Source organism: Bufo gargarizans, chromosome 5 (genome assembly GCF_014858855.1).
Source record: "Bufo gargarizans isolate SCDJY-AF-19 chromosome 5, ASM1485885v1, whole genome shotgun sequence".
In the NCBI taxonomy this organism is placed as follows: domain Eukaryota; kingdom Metazoa; phylum Chordata; class Amphibia; order Anura; family Bufonidae; genus Bufo; species Bufo gargarizans.
The window spans coordinates 102623894-102638794 of NC_058084.1; the positions used below are offsets into that span (position 1 = coordinate 102623894).

The window sequence follows — 14901 nt, forward strand, 5'->3', positions numbered from 1 at the left end:
GAAACCTGCAAGTGATCTGCATGTGGGCGGGGAGAGTGGGAGCTCATGAATAACTGTGACTCTTCCTCAGCCAGTGCATGACTCTTCTATGGCCTTGGCTGATTATACCGCATCTTCTTAGCAACGATATTGTAACGGATCTCCTAGCACCCCGACCGGGTACCTCCGTCGATAGATGCTCCTAGTGCTTTCCGAGGACTCCAAGCACTCCACTTGACACCGTACGCCCTGCAGACCCCACGAACCGCCGCAGCTTGGTTGGGGTCTCACCGTCCTCCACCCACGCTGGACCTACGACAAGGCTCCAGGCTCCAGTGGGTGAACCTCTCCTACAGCCAGAGAGCAGGAACAGCTCTTACAAGAGCTAGTAGTTATGCCAGGGGAGTATAGCAAATCTTCAGCGTATAGCAATCCCCCAGTTTGATCAGTTATCCAAACACCAGTCTCAACATGATGAAGGATAAAACAGGAACACTTTATTGAGGGCTACCCACCCGTATTTATGCAGGTCCCCATCTGGTGGACACGCCCCCAGGGGACCAGAATGGAGACTGCGACACACCGAACAGATACAACACATCCCCACAAAGCATCATGGTCTCCTCCTCTCTGCCCCAGAGACAACCGGGGGATAATCCAATTATCTCTCAGGACAAAGGGGAGATCGCCAATACACATGTGGAGACAACAGGACAGACATCACCATTTAAACACACAATGTCACATCCTCCCAGCAACCACAGACATTTAACATATTCCCAGATAGCTCAAGTCTGAGTGCATATCATTAGGCGAATGACACTCAGACCACACGAATACAATTAAACTAGCCATCTGGGTACCCTCACATAACAAATTACAATTCCAAAGAACGATTTAAGCTGTGCGGCCGGCCTGTCTTCTTTAAAGTTAGTATGGGCCATAATCCTGAGGCACGAGGCTTTTAAACAGGCCTCTCCAAAACCCAGTGGCGAGGTTGGTTTCGCCACAGATATGATATTAGCTTATGCAGGAGATGCCGCTTAAATGCATGTCTGTTAACTCAGTAAGGGCGGTATAATGTTGACCAGTTCCTTTTAAGCCCTGACCTCTGGAATTTACCACACCCTAATTCCCATTTATCTGTGGTGTTTGCATAAGTCATTCTCGTTTTTGGGGTGAGGACAAGCCACATTTACCAGGATTGTTTATAAAAATTTGTGACTTTTGGCCACTATAAATACTGAATTACACATATTACCAAAACTGCTGTACATGTTTCAAGCGCTTCCTATTATGTATCTTCTTCCTTTTTTCAGAAACTAAAAACGGCAACCATTTGTTTTGTATGGGGTCAACTGAGACCAAGGGTTGGGATAACCACATTAGTAAGACCTAAGCTTTTGGGGGGTGTAGGCCTTCCGTAATTTAGAACATACCATGTAGCGGCAGTGCTAACACAACTACTGGATTGGCAATATCATAAAGCAACTAAGCAGTGGGTTGGGCTCTTCAACACACTTCCTGGATATCTGCATTCTTTCAGGCTTTTTCACAGCAACACCCCCCTGTTATGTGTCAGAGTAGGAGGGCGAGTTAAGCTCCCATATTGACACCATAAGCTCTCTATGGCCTTTCACGCGCAAGAAAAAAAACTACAAGATACTGTCTCTGTGGTACAGTTACCCAGTTGGGCTTCATAGAATTTTCCCAACAGTACCAGAAATCTGTTGGAGATGTTATAGGGGGCAGGGCACAATGCTCCATACATGGTGGGGTTGTGATCTTATTAGACCCTTCATTTTGTCTAATCGCGGCAAGGTCGATAGTAGCCAGCCATTGACGATCGACACATGTCCCTTCCACTTTAGAATGGTATCAGAAGATGCTACACATATACAGGATGTATATGTATATGATTATACATAAATACTGAATTACAGATATATTTCTGTAATTCAGCGTTGAGTGCCTTAAAGGGGGTTATCTCATGACTATTGTAAAAAATGTAAATCAGACATCATATAGTACACGACGATACCTTTCTAACAAAGCTAGAACCTGCCCTGTACCTCACATGGATCCAGAGATCTTCCCATCCATTGCTCTACTGCTAGATTTATATCAAGCTGGCAGCTCAAGGGGAGTGTCTTTTCTGCTGCAGCTCAGGAGGCGTGTCTCAGCTCTCCCTATCACAGCTCAGGGGGCGTGTCAATGCTCTCCCTATCACAGCTCAGGAGGCAGTTGAAAGATGAAACTGAGCATGTGCGACCTTCTAAGTGAGCAAGCCAAAGAAATAAGAAAAAAGCAAACTTCAGGTGGTGCTATAAATATACATTTTATTGAATAACTCAGTGGACATGCTAAATTTTTAATTACATGCAATTACAAAAGTATTAAGATCCAAGTGCTGGTTTGAAAACTGGAGAATATTTTTCGTGGGACAACCCCTTTAATACAAACCCTTAGAGACTACAGATGATTGAATCAATTCTAAATGAATCAAATTCAATCAGAATTTTCCACAACTTTGAGTCTAATCTGAATCCACATTTTTGGCAATTCGATTTTGATGAATTTTTCAACATTGAGTAAGGAATTTCTCAGACCAGAAGGCAGAAAAGATGAACAATGTAAATCCCATTTTTTTCTTTTAGAAACATAGAAAATCTTACTGCGCAGTTTGTTTTAAAGGTTGTTTATTACTGTCAACAGCCATGTGTTTACCCATAAGCCTTATACTGTTGCTGACACTTTAAGATTTCTAAGCCCTTCCCAAAGGTCTCAGGTCCCCTTATTCTCGAGTCTTTACAGATGTTGCGCGATTCAGAGCGAAGCTAGTGCCATAGCTGCCAGGTGCCTGCTTTTCATACAGCAGACATCAACGGCTAATGTCCGAGATCGGCGGACATTTACCCCTCAAATCCTATAGTCAAATGACCACGGAGTCTTAGAGGGATAAAACCCGGAAGTGCACAGTTAAGGAACACCTCCCACAGGCAGAGATTGGGGAAGGTGTTCATTCATAGTAATGAGCCTGAGTTTGTACTAATCTTCCAGGTTCATTACTTGTATATTACAGTTCAGACCGGCAGGTGGCAGCACTGAACTGTAATTTGGTGATTTCTGTATAGAATGGAGCAAATTCCATTACTCTATACAAATTGCAAATTGGAGTCCAATTTAGAGCTAACAAAAAAAAAGTTTTTTGAAAGACATAAAAAAAATATAAAAAATCAAATCACCCCCTTTGTTATACACACCACAAAATGGATTGTTCCACAAAAAAAGAGTCCTCACACACCTCCATAGACATAACTATAAAAAGGTGATGGGGGTCAGAATATGGCGATGACAAGAAAAAAAAAAATTCTAAAGTTTTTTTCCTCCAATATTTAAACACAAGAAAAACTATACATATGCAGTATCGCTGTGATCGCACTGATCTGGAGAATAAAGAGCACACTTCAGTTTTATCGCATGGCGAACGCCATAAAAATAAAACCCGTAAAACTGTGCCAGAATTGTGTTGTTTTTAAATTTCCACCCCATTTGGAATTGTTTTCCTGCTTGCCACTGCATTACATGCAATATTAAATGGTGGCATTATGCAGTACAACATGTCCTGCAAAAAACAAGTCCTCATACGGCTATTTAAATGGAAAAATAAAAAAGGTAAGGCTCCGAGAACGCGGGGAGCGAAAAAAGAAAGCACAAAAACGGAAAGTTGATGCATCGGGAAGGGGGTTAATGCTGGTTTGGCATTAAAGAGCTTGAAATAAGTTGCATACAGTCCTGGGAGATCTCAGCGCGTCATTAACAACTGGCAATTGGAGCACTTTTGATTGAGGTCAAAGTTATTCAGACCCGAATTGAATCGAATTTCCTGAAATTTACTCGTCACTACAGGCACTCATTGTGCTACCATGTATGATTCATGACAAATAATAGATCATTTTCCTGGTCAATTACGGTAGGTAAATACAATGATTATGTTACAGGCGTGTTTAGATCTGTGTTATGTAGCGATCAAATAAATGAGATACATACAGGCTGTCATTAAAAGTGAAGGCCGCACTTCTGCTACCTTAAATATCCTGCAGGCATCAACTATTAGATCACAATATTTAGGATTAACCACTGGTAATACTTGGTGCTACAGCCTTTTTGTTTTCATTATGATCAAATAAGATAGGCTTCTTCAATCCATTAAGACATCACTCATCAAAATATACTCCATGGCAAGCAAGATATAAAACTTATTACCCGTGTAATTCAATACCTGCTCTTAAACCTATTTATATAGTCTTGGCATGAAACCTAGAGGTTTACATATTTCTAGAGATTAATTATTCCAAAGTAATCACATGAACATGAAGCTATTTTTTTTGTCTCCTTGGAACAGATTCATTGCCTGGAGCAGAAACATTAATGGAAGATGATGAAGAATTTGAAAGCGCATCTCAAGTGACAGGACCTGTAAGTAAACAAGATTGCTACTGACATGTATAATGGATTAATCGATGACATTGAGAATGTGGTTGGTATTGACAGTTATCATTTGGTGGCTGACTATATAACAAAAGATTTAAAAAATTGTAAAGAAAAAGGCTCCACACTCCAAAATGGACTTTATCAGACACTAAAAAGGACTATATAAAATCAGGATCATGACCAAGAACACGACGGTTCGAAACGCGTAGATCTTGGGAACCGATGGGCACCAGTGGTTTGATTGCTGTATTTTACCTGAATTTTGGTGATAATAAAGACCGGGATTTCCATAACGTCCATCGTAGTGCTGGAGCTTTTCTTCTATTTTTTTTCTACTATATAAAATCCAAAAAGCAATAATATAATAGTACTTCTCAGTAAAAGTAATATATGGAGCTACAGTCATAGGGGAGATATGCGCTGCAGTAAATTAGTAACACAATATCCTAATATTTGGGGGGTACTAGCTCTCCTTGGGGATAGCCCCTTAATTAGTGTGAGAAAACTTATAGGCCATACATCCTCCTTTGGAATTCTGAGAAGAAAGGGATGTAAAATCCCAGAAATCTAGAGGCGCATGTATGGCTCATAAGTCTCCTCATGCCGAATAAGGTGCTCTCTCCCCAAGGAGAGATAGTACCCCCCAAATCCTGACTTAGGCCTCTCAACCAGTTAAGCCAGTACTCTCTGCTCTGCACTGATGAGGGGGAGTCAGTCACCCCAAAACAGCTGTCTGCAGATGAGACACTGGCTTATTTAATATCCAAGTCACGTCTCAAGACCTAGTTAAAGGGTTGAACATTGACTTATAGGATAGCTGCCTTACATCTTGTGGCATTAGAGGCTGAGCTTGTTAAGAGCTCATTTGCATCCCTTTATTCGCTCAATATCTTAATAGATATGTAAAATCTTGGCTATTCTTCATGGGAAAACAATATGCAAAGAGGAATTTCCCAATTAAAGAGAACCATCTCACTAGCTCCACCTTGTCGAAATGGCTCCCTATGAGTCAAAATCTGACATTTTAACTAAGCCATGGGATATGACAAGGACATATTGCCAAGCCAATGGGAGCAAGCACTTTATATCCACAAAATTGCTACAATTTTACCATCTGCTATGTTGAATAAGAATAACAAACAAAAACTATACATCCAGTAACTTTTATATTGTGGGAATATGAACTTCCATTGAAGTGACAACATTTTCTCTCTGGAGGACAAATAGAGACATTAAATATATGTCAAATGGTGATACATTTTACCTATTTTAATATATTGTATTAATTGATTTGAACAGCGAGGGCCCTGCTGCTGCTACCATATTTCATTTTGTTTTAATAAATATATATGTGTTATGTAGTGGTTTGAGCCAAGTGATTACAGAGATGTGTCTACTAGGGATGAGCGAACTCGAACTGTATAGTTCGGGTTCGTACCGAATTTTGGGGTGTCCGTGACACGGACCCGAACCCGGACATTTTCGTAAAAGTCCGGGTTCGGGTTCGGTGTTCGTCGCTTTCTTCGCGCTTTTGTGACGCTTTCTTGGCGCTTTTTGAAAGGCTGCAAAGCAGCCAATCAACAAGCGTCATACTACTTGCCCCAAGAGGCCATCACAGCCATGCCTACTATTGGCATGGCTGTGATTGGCCAGAGCACCATGTGACCCAGCCTCTATTTAAGCTGGAGTCACATAGCGCCGCCCGTCACTCTGCTCTGATTAGCGTAGGGAGAGGTTGCGGCTGCGACAGTAGGGCGAGATTAGGCAGATTAACTCCTCCAAAGGACTTGATTAACTGATCGATCTGCAGCTGTGGATCATTGAGCTGCTGATCCTCAATTGCTCACTGTTTTTAGGCTGCACAGACCGTTTGTCAGTCTCATTTTTCTGGGGTGATCGGCGGCCATTTTGTGTCTTGTGGTGCGCCAGCACAAGCTGCGACCAAGTGCATTTAACCCTCAATGGTGTGGTTGTTTTTTGGCTAAAGCCTACATCAGGGTGAAGCTGTCACACCAAGTGCATTTAACCAGCAATAGTCTGTTCATTTTTTGGCCATATACAAAATCAGGGGCAAGCTGCGCCTGTCACCAAGTGCATTTAACCCTCAATGGTGTGGTTGTTTTTTGGCTAAAGCCTACATCAGGGTGAAGCTGTCACACCAAGTGCATTTAACCAGCAATAGTCTGTTCATTTTTTGGCCATATACAAAATCAGGGGCAAGCTGCGCCTGTCACCAAGTGCATTTAACCCTCAATGGTGTGGTTGTTATTTGGCTAAAGCCTACATCAGGGTGAAGCTGTCACACCAAGTGCATTTAACCAGCAATAGTCTGTTCATTTTTTGGCCATATACAAAATCAGGGGCAAGCTGCGCCTGTCACCAAGTGCATTTAACCCTCAATGGTGTGGTTGTTATTTGGCTAAAGCCTACATCAGGGTGAAGCTGTCACACCAAGTGCATTTAACCAGCAATAGTCTGTTCATTTTTTGGCCATATCCCAGTCTAATTCTGTCACTAAATCCATACCGGTCACCCAGCGCCTAAATACTAGGCCTCAAATTTATATCCAGCTAAATCTGTCCCTAGTGCTGTAGCTGGGCGAGTTATTTAGTGTCCGTTCAAGCACATTTCTTGTTCTGGGTTGAAATACAATTCTCAATTTAGCAATTTCATAATTTAGTGGTTCCTGCTATATCAGAGCTCTTTGAAATCTATCCCAAAAAGGGTATATAATATTGAAGGTGCACATAGGGTCATTCAGAGTAACTTCACACACACCCGCTACTGTGTATTTCCAAGTCTAATTCTGTCACTAAATCCATACCGGTGACCCAGCGCCTAAATACTAGGCCTCAAATTTAATTCCCTCTAAATCTCTCGTTACCCACCGCTGTACTGTTGTTGCTGGGCAAGATATTTAGTGTCCGTCAAAGCACATTTTTTGTTCTGGGTTGAAGTACAATTCCCAATTTAGCAATTTCATAATTTAGTGGTTTCTGCTATATCAGAGCTATTTGAAATCTATCCCAAAAAGGGTATATAATATTGAAGGTGCACATAGGGTCATTCAGAATAACTTCACACACACCCGCTACTGTGTATTTCCAAGTCTAATTCTGTCACTAAACCCATACCTGTCACCCAGCGCCTAAATACTAGGCCTCAAATTTAAATCCCTCTAAATCTCTCGTTACCGTTGTCCTGTTGTAGCTGGGAAAGTTATTTAGTGCCCGTCAAAGCACATTTTTTGTTCTGGGTTGAAGTACAATTCCCAATTTAGCAATTTCATAATTTAGTGGTTCCTGCTATATCAGAGCTATTTGAAATCTATCCCAAAAAGGGTATATAATATTGAAGGTGCACATAGGGTCATTCAGAATAACTTCACACACACCCGCTACTGTGTATTTCCAAGTCTAATTCTGTCACTAAATCCATACCGGTGACCCAGCGCCTAAATACTAGGCCTCAAATTTAATTCCCTCTAAATCTCTCGTTACCCACCGCTGTACTGTTGTTGCTGGGCAAGATATTTATTGTCCGTCAAAGCACATTTTTTGTTCTGGGTTGAAGTACAATTCCCAATTTAGCAATTTCATAATTTAGTGGTTTCTGCTATATCAGAGCTATTTGAAATCTATCCCTAAAAGGGTATATAATATTGAAGGTGCACATAGGGTCATTCAGAATAACTTCACACACACCCGCTACTGTGTATTTCCAAGTCTAATTCTGTCACTAAATCCATACCGGTGACCCAGCGCCTAAATACTAGGCCTCAAATTTAATTCCCTCTAAATCTCTCGTTACCCACCGGTGTACTGTTGTTGCTGGGCAAGATATTTAGTGTCCGTCAAAGCACATTTTTTGTTCTGGGTTGAAGTACAATTCCCAATTTAGCAATTTCATAATTTAGTGGTTTCTGCTATATCAGAGCTATTTGAAATCTATCCCTAAAAGGGTATATAATATTGAAGGTGCACATAGGGTCATTCAGAATAACTTCACACACACGCTTCTGTGCATTTCCAAGTCTAATTCTGTCACTAAATCCATACCGGTGACCCAGCGCCTAAATACTAGGCCTCAAATTTAAATCCCTCTAAATCTCTCGTTACCCACCACTGTACTGTTGTTGCTGGGCAAGATATTTAGTGTCCGTCAAAGCACATTTTTTGTTCTGGGTTGAAGTACAATTCCCAATTTAGCAATTTCATAATTTAGTGGTTTCTGCTATATCAGAGCTATTTGAAATCTATCCCTAAAAGGGTATATAATATTGAAGGTGCACATAGGGTCATTCAGAATAACTTCACACACACGCTTCTGTGCATTTCCAAGTCTAATTCTGTCACTAAATCCATACCGGTGACCCAGCGCCTAAATACTAGGCCTCAAATTTAAATCCCTCTAAATCTCTCGTTACCCACCGCTGTACTGTTGTTGCTGGGCAAGATATTTAGTGTCCGTCAAAGCACATTTTTTGTTCTGGGTTGAAGTACAATTCCCAATTTAGCAATTTCATAATTTAGTGGTTTCTGCTATATCAGAGCTATTTGAAATCTATCCCTAAAAGGGTATATAATATTGAAGGTGCACATAGGGTCATTCAGAATAACTTCACACACACGCTTCTGTGCATTTCCAAGTCTAATTCTGTCACTAAATCCATACCGGTGACCCAGCGCCTAAATACTAGGCCTCAAATTTAATTCCCTCTAAATCTCTCGTTACCCACCGCTGTACTGTTGTTGCTGGGCAAGATATTTAGTGTCCGTCAAAGCACATTTTTTGTTCTGGGTTGAAGTACAATTCCCAATTTAGCAATTTCATAATTTAGTGGTTTCTGCTATATCAGAGCTATTTGAAATCTATCCCTAAAAGGGTATATAATATTGAAGGTGCACATAGGGTCATTCAGAATAACTTCACACACACGCTTCTGTGCATTTCCAAGTCTAATTCTGTCACTAAATCCATACCGGTGACCCAGCGCCTAAATACTAGGCCTCAAATTTATATCCCGCTGATTTTGAATACAATACATTGGGCCAAATAATATATTTGTTGTTGTGGTGAACCATAACAATGAGAAAAACATCTAGTAAGGGACGCGGACGTGGACATGGTCGTGGTGGTGTTAGTGGACCCTCTGGTGCTGGGAGAGGACGTGGCCGTTCTGCCACATCCACACGTCCTAGTGTACCAACTACCTCAGGTCCCAGTAGCCGCCAGAATTTACAGCGATATATGGTGGGGCCCAATGCCGTTCTAAGGATGGTAAGGCCTGAGCAGGTACAGGCATTAGTCAATTGGGTGGCCGACAGTGGATCCAGCACGTTCACATTATCTCCCACCCAGTCTTCTGCAGAAAGCGCACAGATGGCGCCTGAAAACCAACCCCATCAGTCTGTCACATCACCCCCATGCATACCAGGGAAACTGTCTCAGCCTCAAGTTATGCAGCAGTCTCTTATGCTGTTTGAAGACTCCGCTGGCAGGGTTTCCCAAGGGCATCCACCTAGCCCTTCCCCAGCGGTGAAAGACATAGAATGCACTGACGCACAACCACTTATGTTTCCTGATGATGAGGACATGGGAATACCACCTCAGCATGTCTCTGATGATGACGAAACACAGGTGCCAACTGCTGCGTCTTTCTGCAGTGTGCAGACTGAACAGGAGGTCAGGGATCAAGACTGGGTGGAAGACGATGCAGGGGACGATGAGGTCCTAGACCCCACATGGAATGAAGGTCGTGCCACTGACTTTCACAGTTCGGAGGAAGAGGCAGTGGTGAGACCGAGCCAACAGCGTAGCAAAAGAGGGAGCAGTGGGCAAAAGCAGAACACCCGCCGCCAAGAGACTCCGCCTGCTACTGACCGCCGCCATCTGGGACCGAGCACCCCAAAGGCAGCTTCAAGGAGTTCCCTGGCATGGCACTTCTTCAAACAATGTGCTGACGACAAGACCCGAGTGGTTTGCACGCTGTGCCATCAGAGCCTGAAGCGAGGCATTAACGTTCTGAACCTGAGCACAACCTGCATGACCAGGCACCTGCATGCAAAGCATGAACTGCAGTGGAGTAAACACCTTAAAACCAAGGAAGTCACTCAGGCTCCCCCTGCTACCTCTTCTGCTGCTGCCGCCTCGGCCTATTCTGCTGCTGCCGCCTCGGCCTCTTCCTCCGCCTCTGGAGGAACGTTGGCACCTGCCGCCCAGCAAACAGGGGATGTACCACCAACACCACCACCACCACCTCCGTCACCAAGCGTCTCAACCATGTCACACGCCAGCGTTCAGCTCTCCATCTCACAAACATTTGATAGAAAGCGTAAATTCCCACCTAGCCACCCTCGATCCCTGGCCCTGAATGCCAGCATTTCTAAACTACTGGCCTATGAAATGCTGTCATTTAGGCTGGTGGACACAGACAGCTTCAAACAGCTCATGTCGCTTGCTGTCCCACAGTATGTTGTTCCCAGCCGGCACTACTTCTCCAAGAGAGCCGTGCCTTCCCTGCACAACCAAGTATCCGATAAAATCAAGTGTGCACTGCGCAACGCCATCTGTAGCAAGGTCCACCTAACCACAGATACGTGGACCAGTAAGCACGGCCAGGGACGCTATATCTCCCTAACTGCACACTGGGTAAATGTAGTGGCAGCTGGGCCCCAGGCGGAGAGCTGTTTGGCGCACGTCCTGCCGCCGCCAAGGATCGCAGGGCAACATTCTTTGCCTCCTGTTGCCACCTCCTCCTTCTCGGCTTCCTCCTCCTCTTCTTCCACCTGCTCATCCAGTCAGCCACACACCTTCACCACCAACTTCAGCACAGCCCGGGGTAAACGTCAGCAGGCCATTCTGAAACTCATATGTTTGGGGGACAGGCCCCACACCGCACAGGAGTTGTGGCGGGGTATTGAACAACAGACCGACGAGTGGTTGCTGCCGGTGAGCCTCAAGCCCGGCCTGGTGGTGTGTGATAATGGGCGAAATCTCGTTGCAGCTCTGGGACTAGCCAATTTGACGCACATCCCTTGCTTGGCGCATGTGCTGAATTTGGTGGTGCAGAAGTTCATTCACAACTACCCCGACATGTCAGAGCTGCTGCATAAAGTGCGGGCCGTCTGTTCGCGCTTCCGGCGTTCACATCCTGCCGCTGCTCGCCTGTCTGCGCTACAGCGTAACTTCGGCCTTCCCGCTCACCGCCTCATATGCGACGTGCCCACCAGGTGGAACTCCACCTTGCACATGCTGGACAGACTGTGCGAGCAGCAGCAGGCCATAGTGGAGTTTCAGCTGCAGCACGCACGGGTCAGTCGCACTACAGAACAGCACCACTTCACCACCAATGACTGGGCCTCCATGCGAGACCTGTGTGCCCTGTTGCGCTGTTTCGAGTACTCCACCAACATGGCCAGTGGCGATGACACCGTTATCAGCGTTACAATACCACTTCTATGTCTCCTTGAGAAAACACTTAGGGCGATGATGGAACAGGAGGTGGCCCAGGAGGAGGAGGAGGAGGATGAGGAAGAGGGGTCATTTTTAGCACTTTCAGGCCAGTCTCTTCGAAGTGACTCAGAGGGAGGTTTTTTGCAACAGCAGAGGCCAGGTACAAATGTGGCCAGCCAGGGCCCACTACTGGAGGACGAGGAGGACGAGGATGAGGAGGAGGTGGAGGAGGATGAGGATGAAGCATGGTCACAGCGGGGTGGCACCCAACGCAGCTCGGGTCCATCACTGGTGCGTGGCTGGGGGGAAAGGCAGGACGATGACGATACGCCTCCCACAGAGGACAGCTTGTCCTTACCCCTGGGCAGCCTGGCACACATGAGCGACTACATGCTGCAGTGCCTGCGCAACGACAGCAGAGTTGCCCACATTTTAACCTGTGCGGACTACTGGGTTGCCACCCTGCTGGATCCACGCTACAAAGACAATGTGCCCACCTTACTTCCTGCACTGGAGCGTGATAGGAAGATGCGCGAGTACAAGCGCACGTTGGTAGACGCGCTACTGAGAGCATTCCCAAATGTCACAGGGGAACAAGTGGAAGCCCAAGGCCAAGGCAGAGGAGGAGCAAGAGGTCGCCAAGGCAGCTGTGTCACGGCCAGCTCCTCTGAGGGCAGGGTTAGCATGGCAGAGATGTGGAAAACTTTTGTCAACACGCCACAGCTAACTGCACCACCACCTGATACGCAACGTGTTAGCAGGAGGCAACATTTCACTAACATGGTGGAACAGTACGTGTGCACACCCCTCCACGTACTGACTGATGGTTCGGCCCCATTCAACTTCTGGGTCTCTAAATTGTCCACGTGGCCAGAGCTAGCCTTTTATGCCTTGGAGGTGCTGGCCTGCCCGGCAGCCAGCGTTTTGTCTGAACGTGTATTCAGCACGGCAGGGGGCGTCATTACAGACAAACGCAGCCGCCTGTCTACAGCCAATGTGGACAAGCTGACGTTCATAAAAATGAACCAGGCATGGATCCCACAGGACCTGTCCGTCCCTTGTCCAGATTAGACATTAACTACCTCCCCATAACCATATATTATTGGACTCCAGGGCACTTCCTCATTCAATCCTATTTTTATTTTCATTTTACCATTATATTGCGATGCTACCCAAAGTTGAATGAACCTCTCCTCTGCCTGTGTGCTAGGCCTAAATATATGCCAATGGACTGTTGCAGTGGTGGCTGACATGAAGCCTGATTCTCTGCTATGACATGCAGACTAATTCTCTGCTGACATGAAGCCAGATTGTCTGTTACGGGACCTGTCTCCTCTGCCTGGGTGCTGGGCCTAAATTTATGACCATGGACTGTTGCAGTGGTGGCTGACGTGAAGCCTGATTCTCTGCTATGACATGCAGACTGATTCTCTGCTGACATGAAGCCAGATCGTCTGTTACGGGACCTCTCTGCTCTGCCTGTGTGCTAGGCCTAAATATATGCCAATGGACTGTTGCAGTGGTGGGTGACGTGAAGCCTCATTCTCTGCTATGACATGCAGACTGATTCTCTGCTGACATGAAGCCAGATTGTCTGTTACGGGACCTCTCTGCTCTGCCTGTGTGCTAGGCCTAAATATATGCCAATGGACTGTTGCAGTGGTGGGTGACGTGAAGCCTCATTCTCTGCTATGACATGCAGACTGATTCTCTGCTGTCATGAAGCCAGATTGTCTGTTACGGGACCTCTCTGCTCTGCCTGTGTGCTAGGCCTAAATATATGCCAATGGACTGTTGCAGTGGTGGGTGACGTGAAGCCTCATTCTCTGCTATGACATGCAGACTGATTCTCTGCTGACATGAAGCCAGATTGTCTGTTACGGGACCTCTCTGCTCTGCCTGTGTGCTAGGCCTAAATATATGCCAATGGACTGTTGCAGTGGTGGGTGACGTGAAGCCTCATTCTCTGCTATGACATGCAGACTGATTCTCTGCTGTCATGAAGCCAGATTGTCTGTTACGGGACCTCTCTGCTCTGCCTGTGTGCTAGGCCTAAATATATGCCAATGGACTGTTGCAGTGGTGGGTGACGTGAAGCCTCATTCTCTGCTATGACATGCAGACTGATTCTCTGCTGACATGAAGCCAGATTGTCTGTTACGGGACCTCTCTGCTCTGCCTGTGTGCTAGGCCTAAATATATGCCAATGGACTGTTGCAGTGGTGGGTGACGTGAAGCCTCATTCTCTGCTATGACATGCAGACTGATTCTCTGCTGACATGAAGCCAGATCCTCTGTTACGGGAGCTCTCTCCTCTGCCTGGGTGCTGGGCCTAAATTTATGACAATTGACTGTTGCAGTGGTGGGTGACGTGAAGCCTGATTCTCTGCTATGATATGAAGACTGATTCTCTGCTGACATGAAGCCAGATTGTCTGTTACGGGACCTTTCTCCTCTGCCTGGGTTCTGGGCCTAAATTTATGAAAATTGACTCTTACAGTGGTGGGTGACGTGAAGCCTGATTCTAGGCTATGATATGAAGACTGATTCTCTGCTGACATGAAGCCAGATTGTCTGTTACGGGACCTTTCTCCTCTGCCTGGGTTCTGGGCCTAAATTTATGAAAATTGACTCTTACAGTGGTGGGTGACGTGAAGCCTGATTCTCTGCTATGATATGAAGACTGATTCTCTGCTGACATGAAGCCAGATTCTCTGTTACGGGACCTCTCTCCTCTGCCTGGGTGCTGGGCCTAAATTTATGACAATGGACTGTTGCAGTGGTGGCTGACGTGAAGCCTGATTCTCTGCTATGACATGCAGACTGATTCTCTGCTGTCATGAAGCCAGATTGTCTGTTACGGGACCTCTCTGCTCTGCCTGTGTGCTAGGCCTAAATATATGCCAATGGACTGTTGCAGTGGTGGCTGACGTGAAGCCTCATTCTCTGCTATGACATGCAGACTAATTCTCT

At 45.4% G+C, this 14901-nt stretch overlaps 1 protein-coding gene across 1 annotated transcript in view; it reads left to right on the forward strand.

The window, feature by feature from the left end:
• The window catches only part of C5H8orf34 (chromosome 5 C8orf34 homolog), a 304643-nt gene that overhangs the window by 171151 nt on the left and 118591 nt on the right, over positions 1-14901 (forward strand). The window contains exon 11 of the mRNA XM_044294965.1: positions 4385-4458. Coding sequence (XP_044150900.1) covers positions 4385-4458 — 74 coding nt within the window. The remainder of the gene's footprint in view (positions 1-4384; positions 4459-14901) is intronic.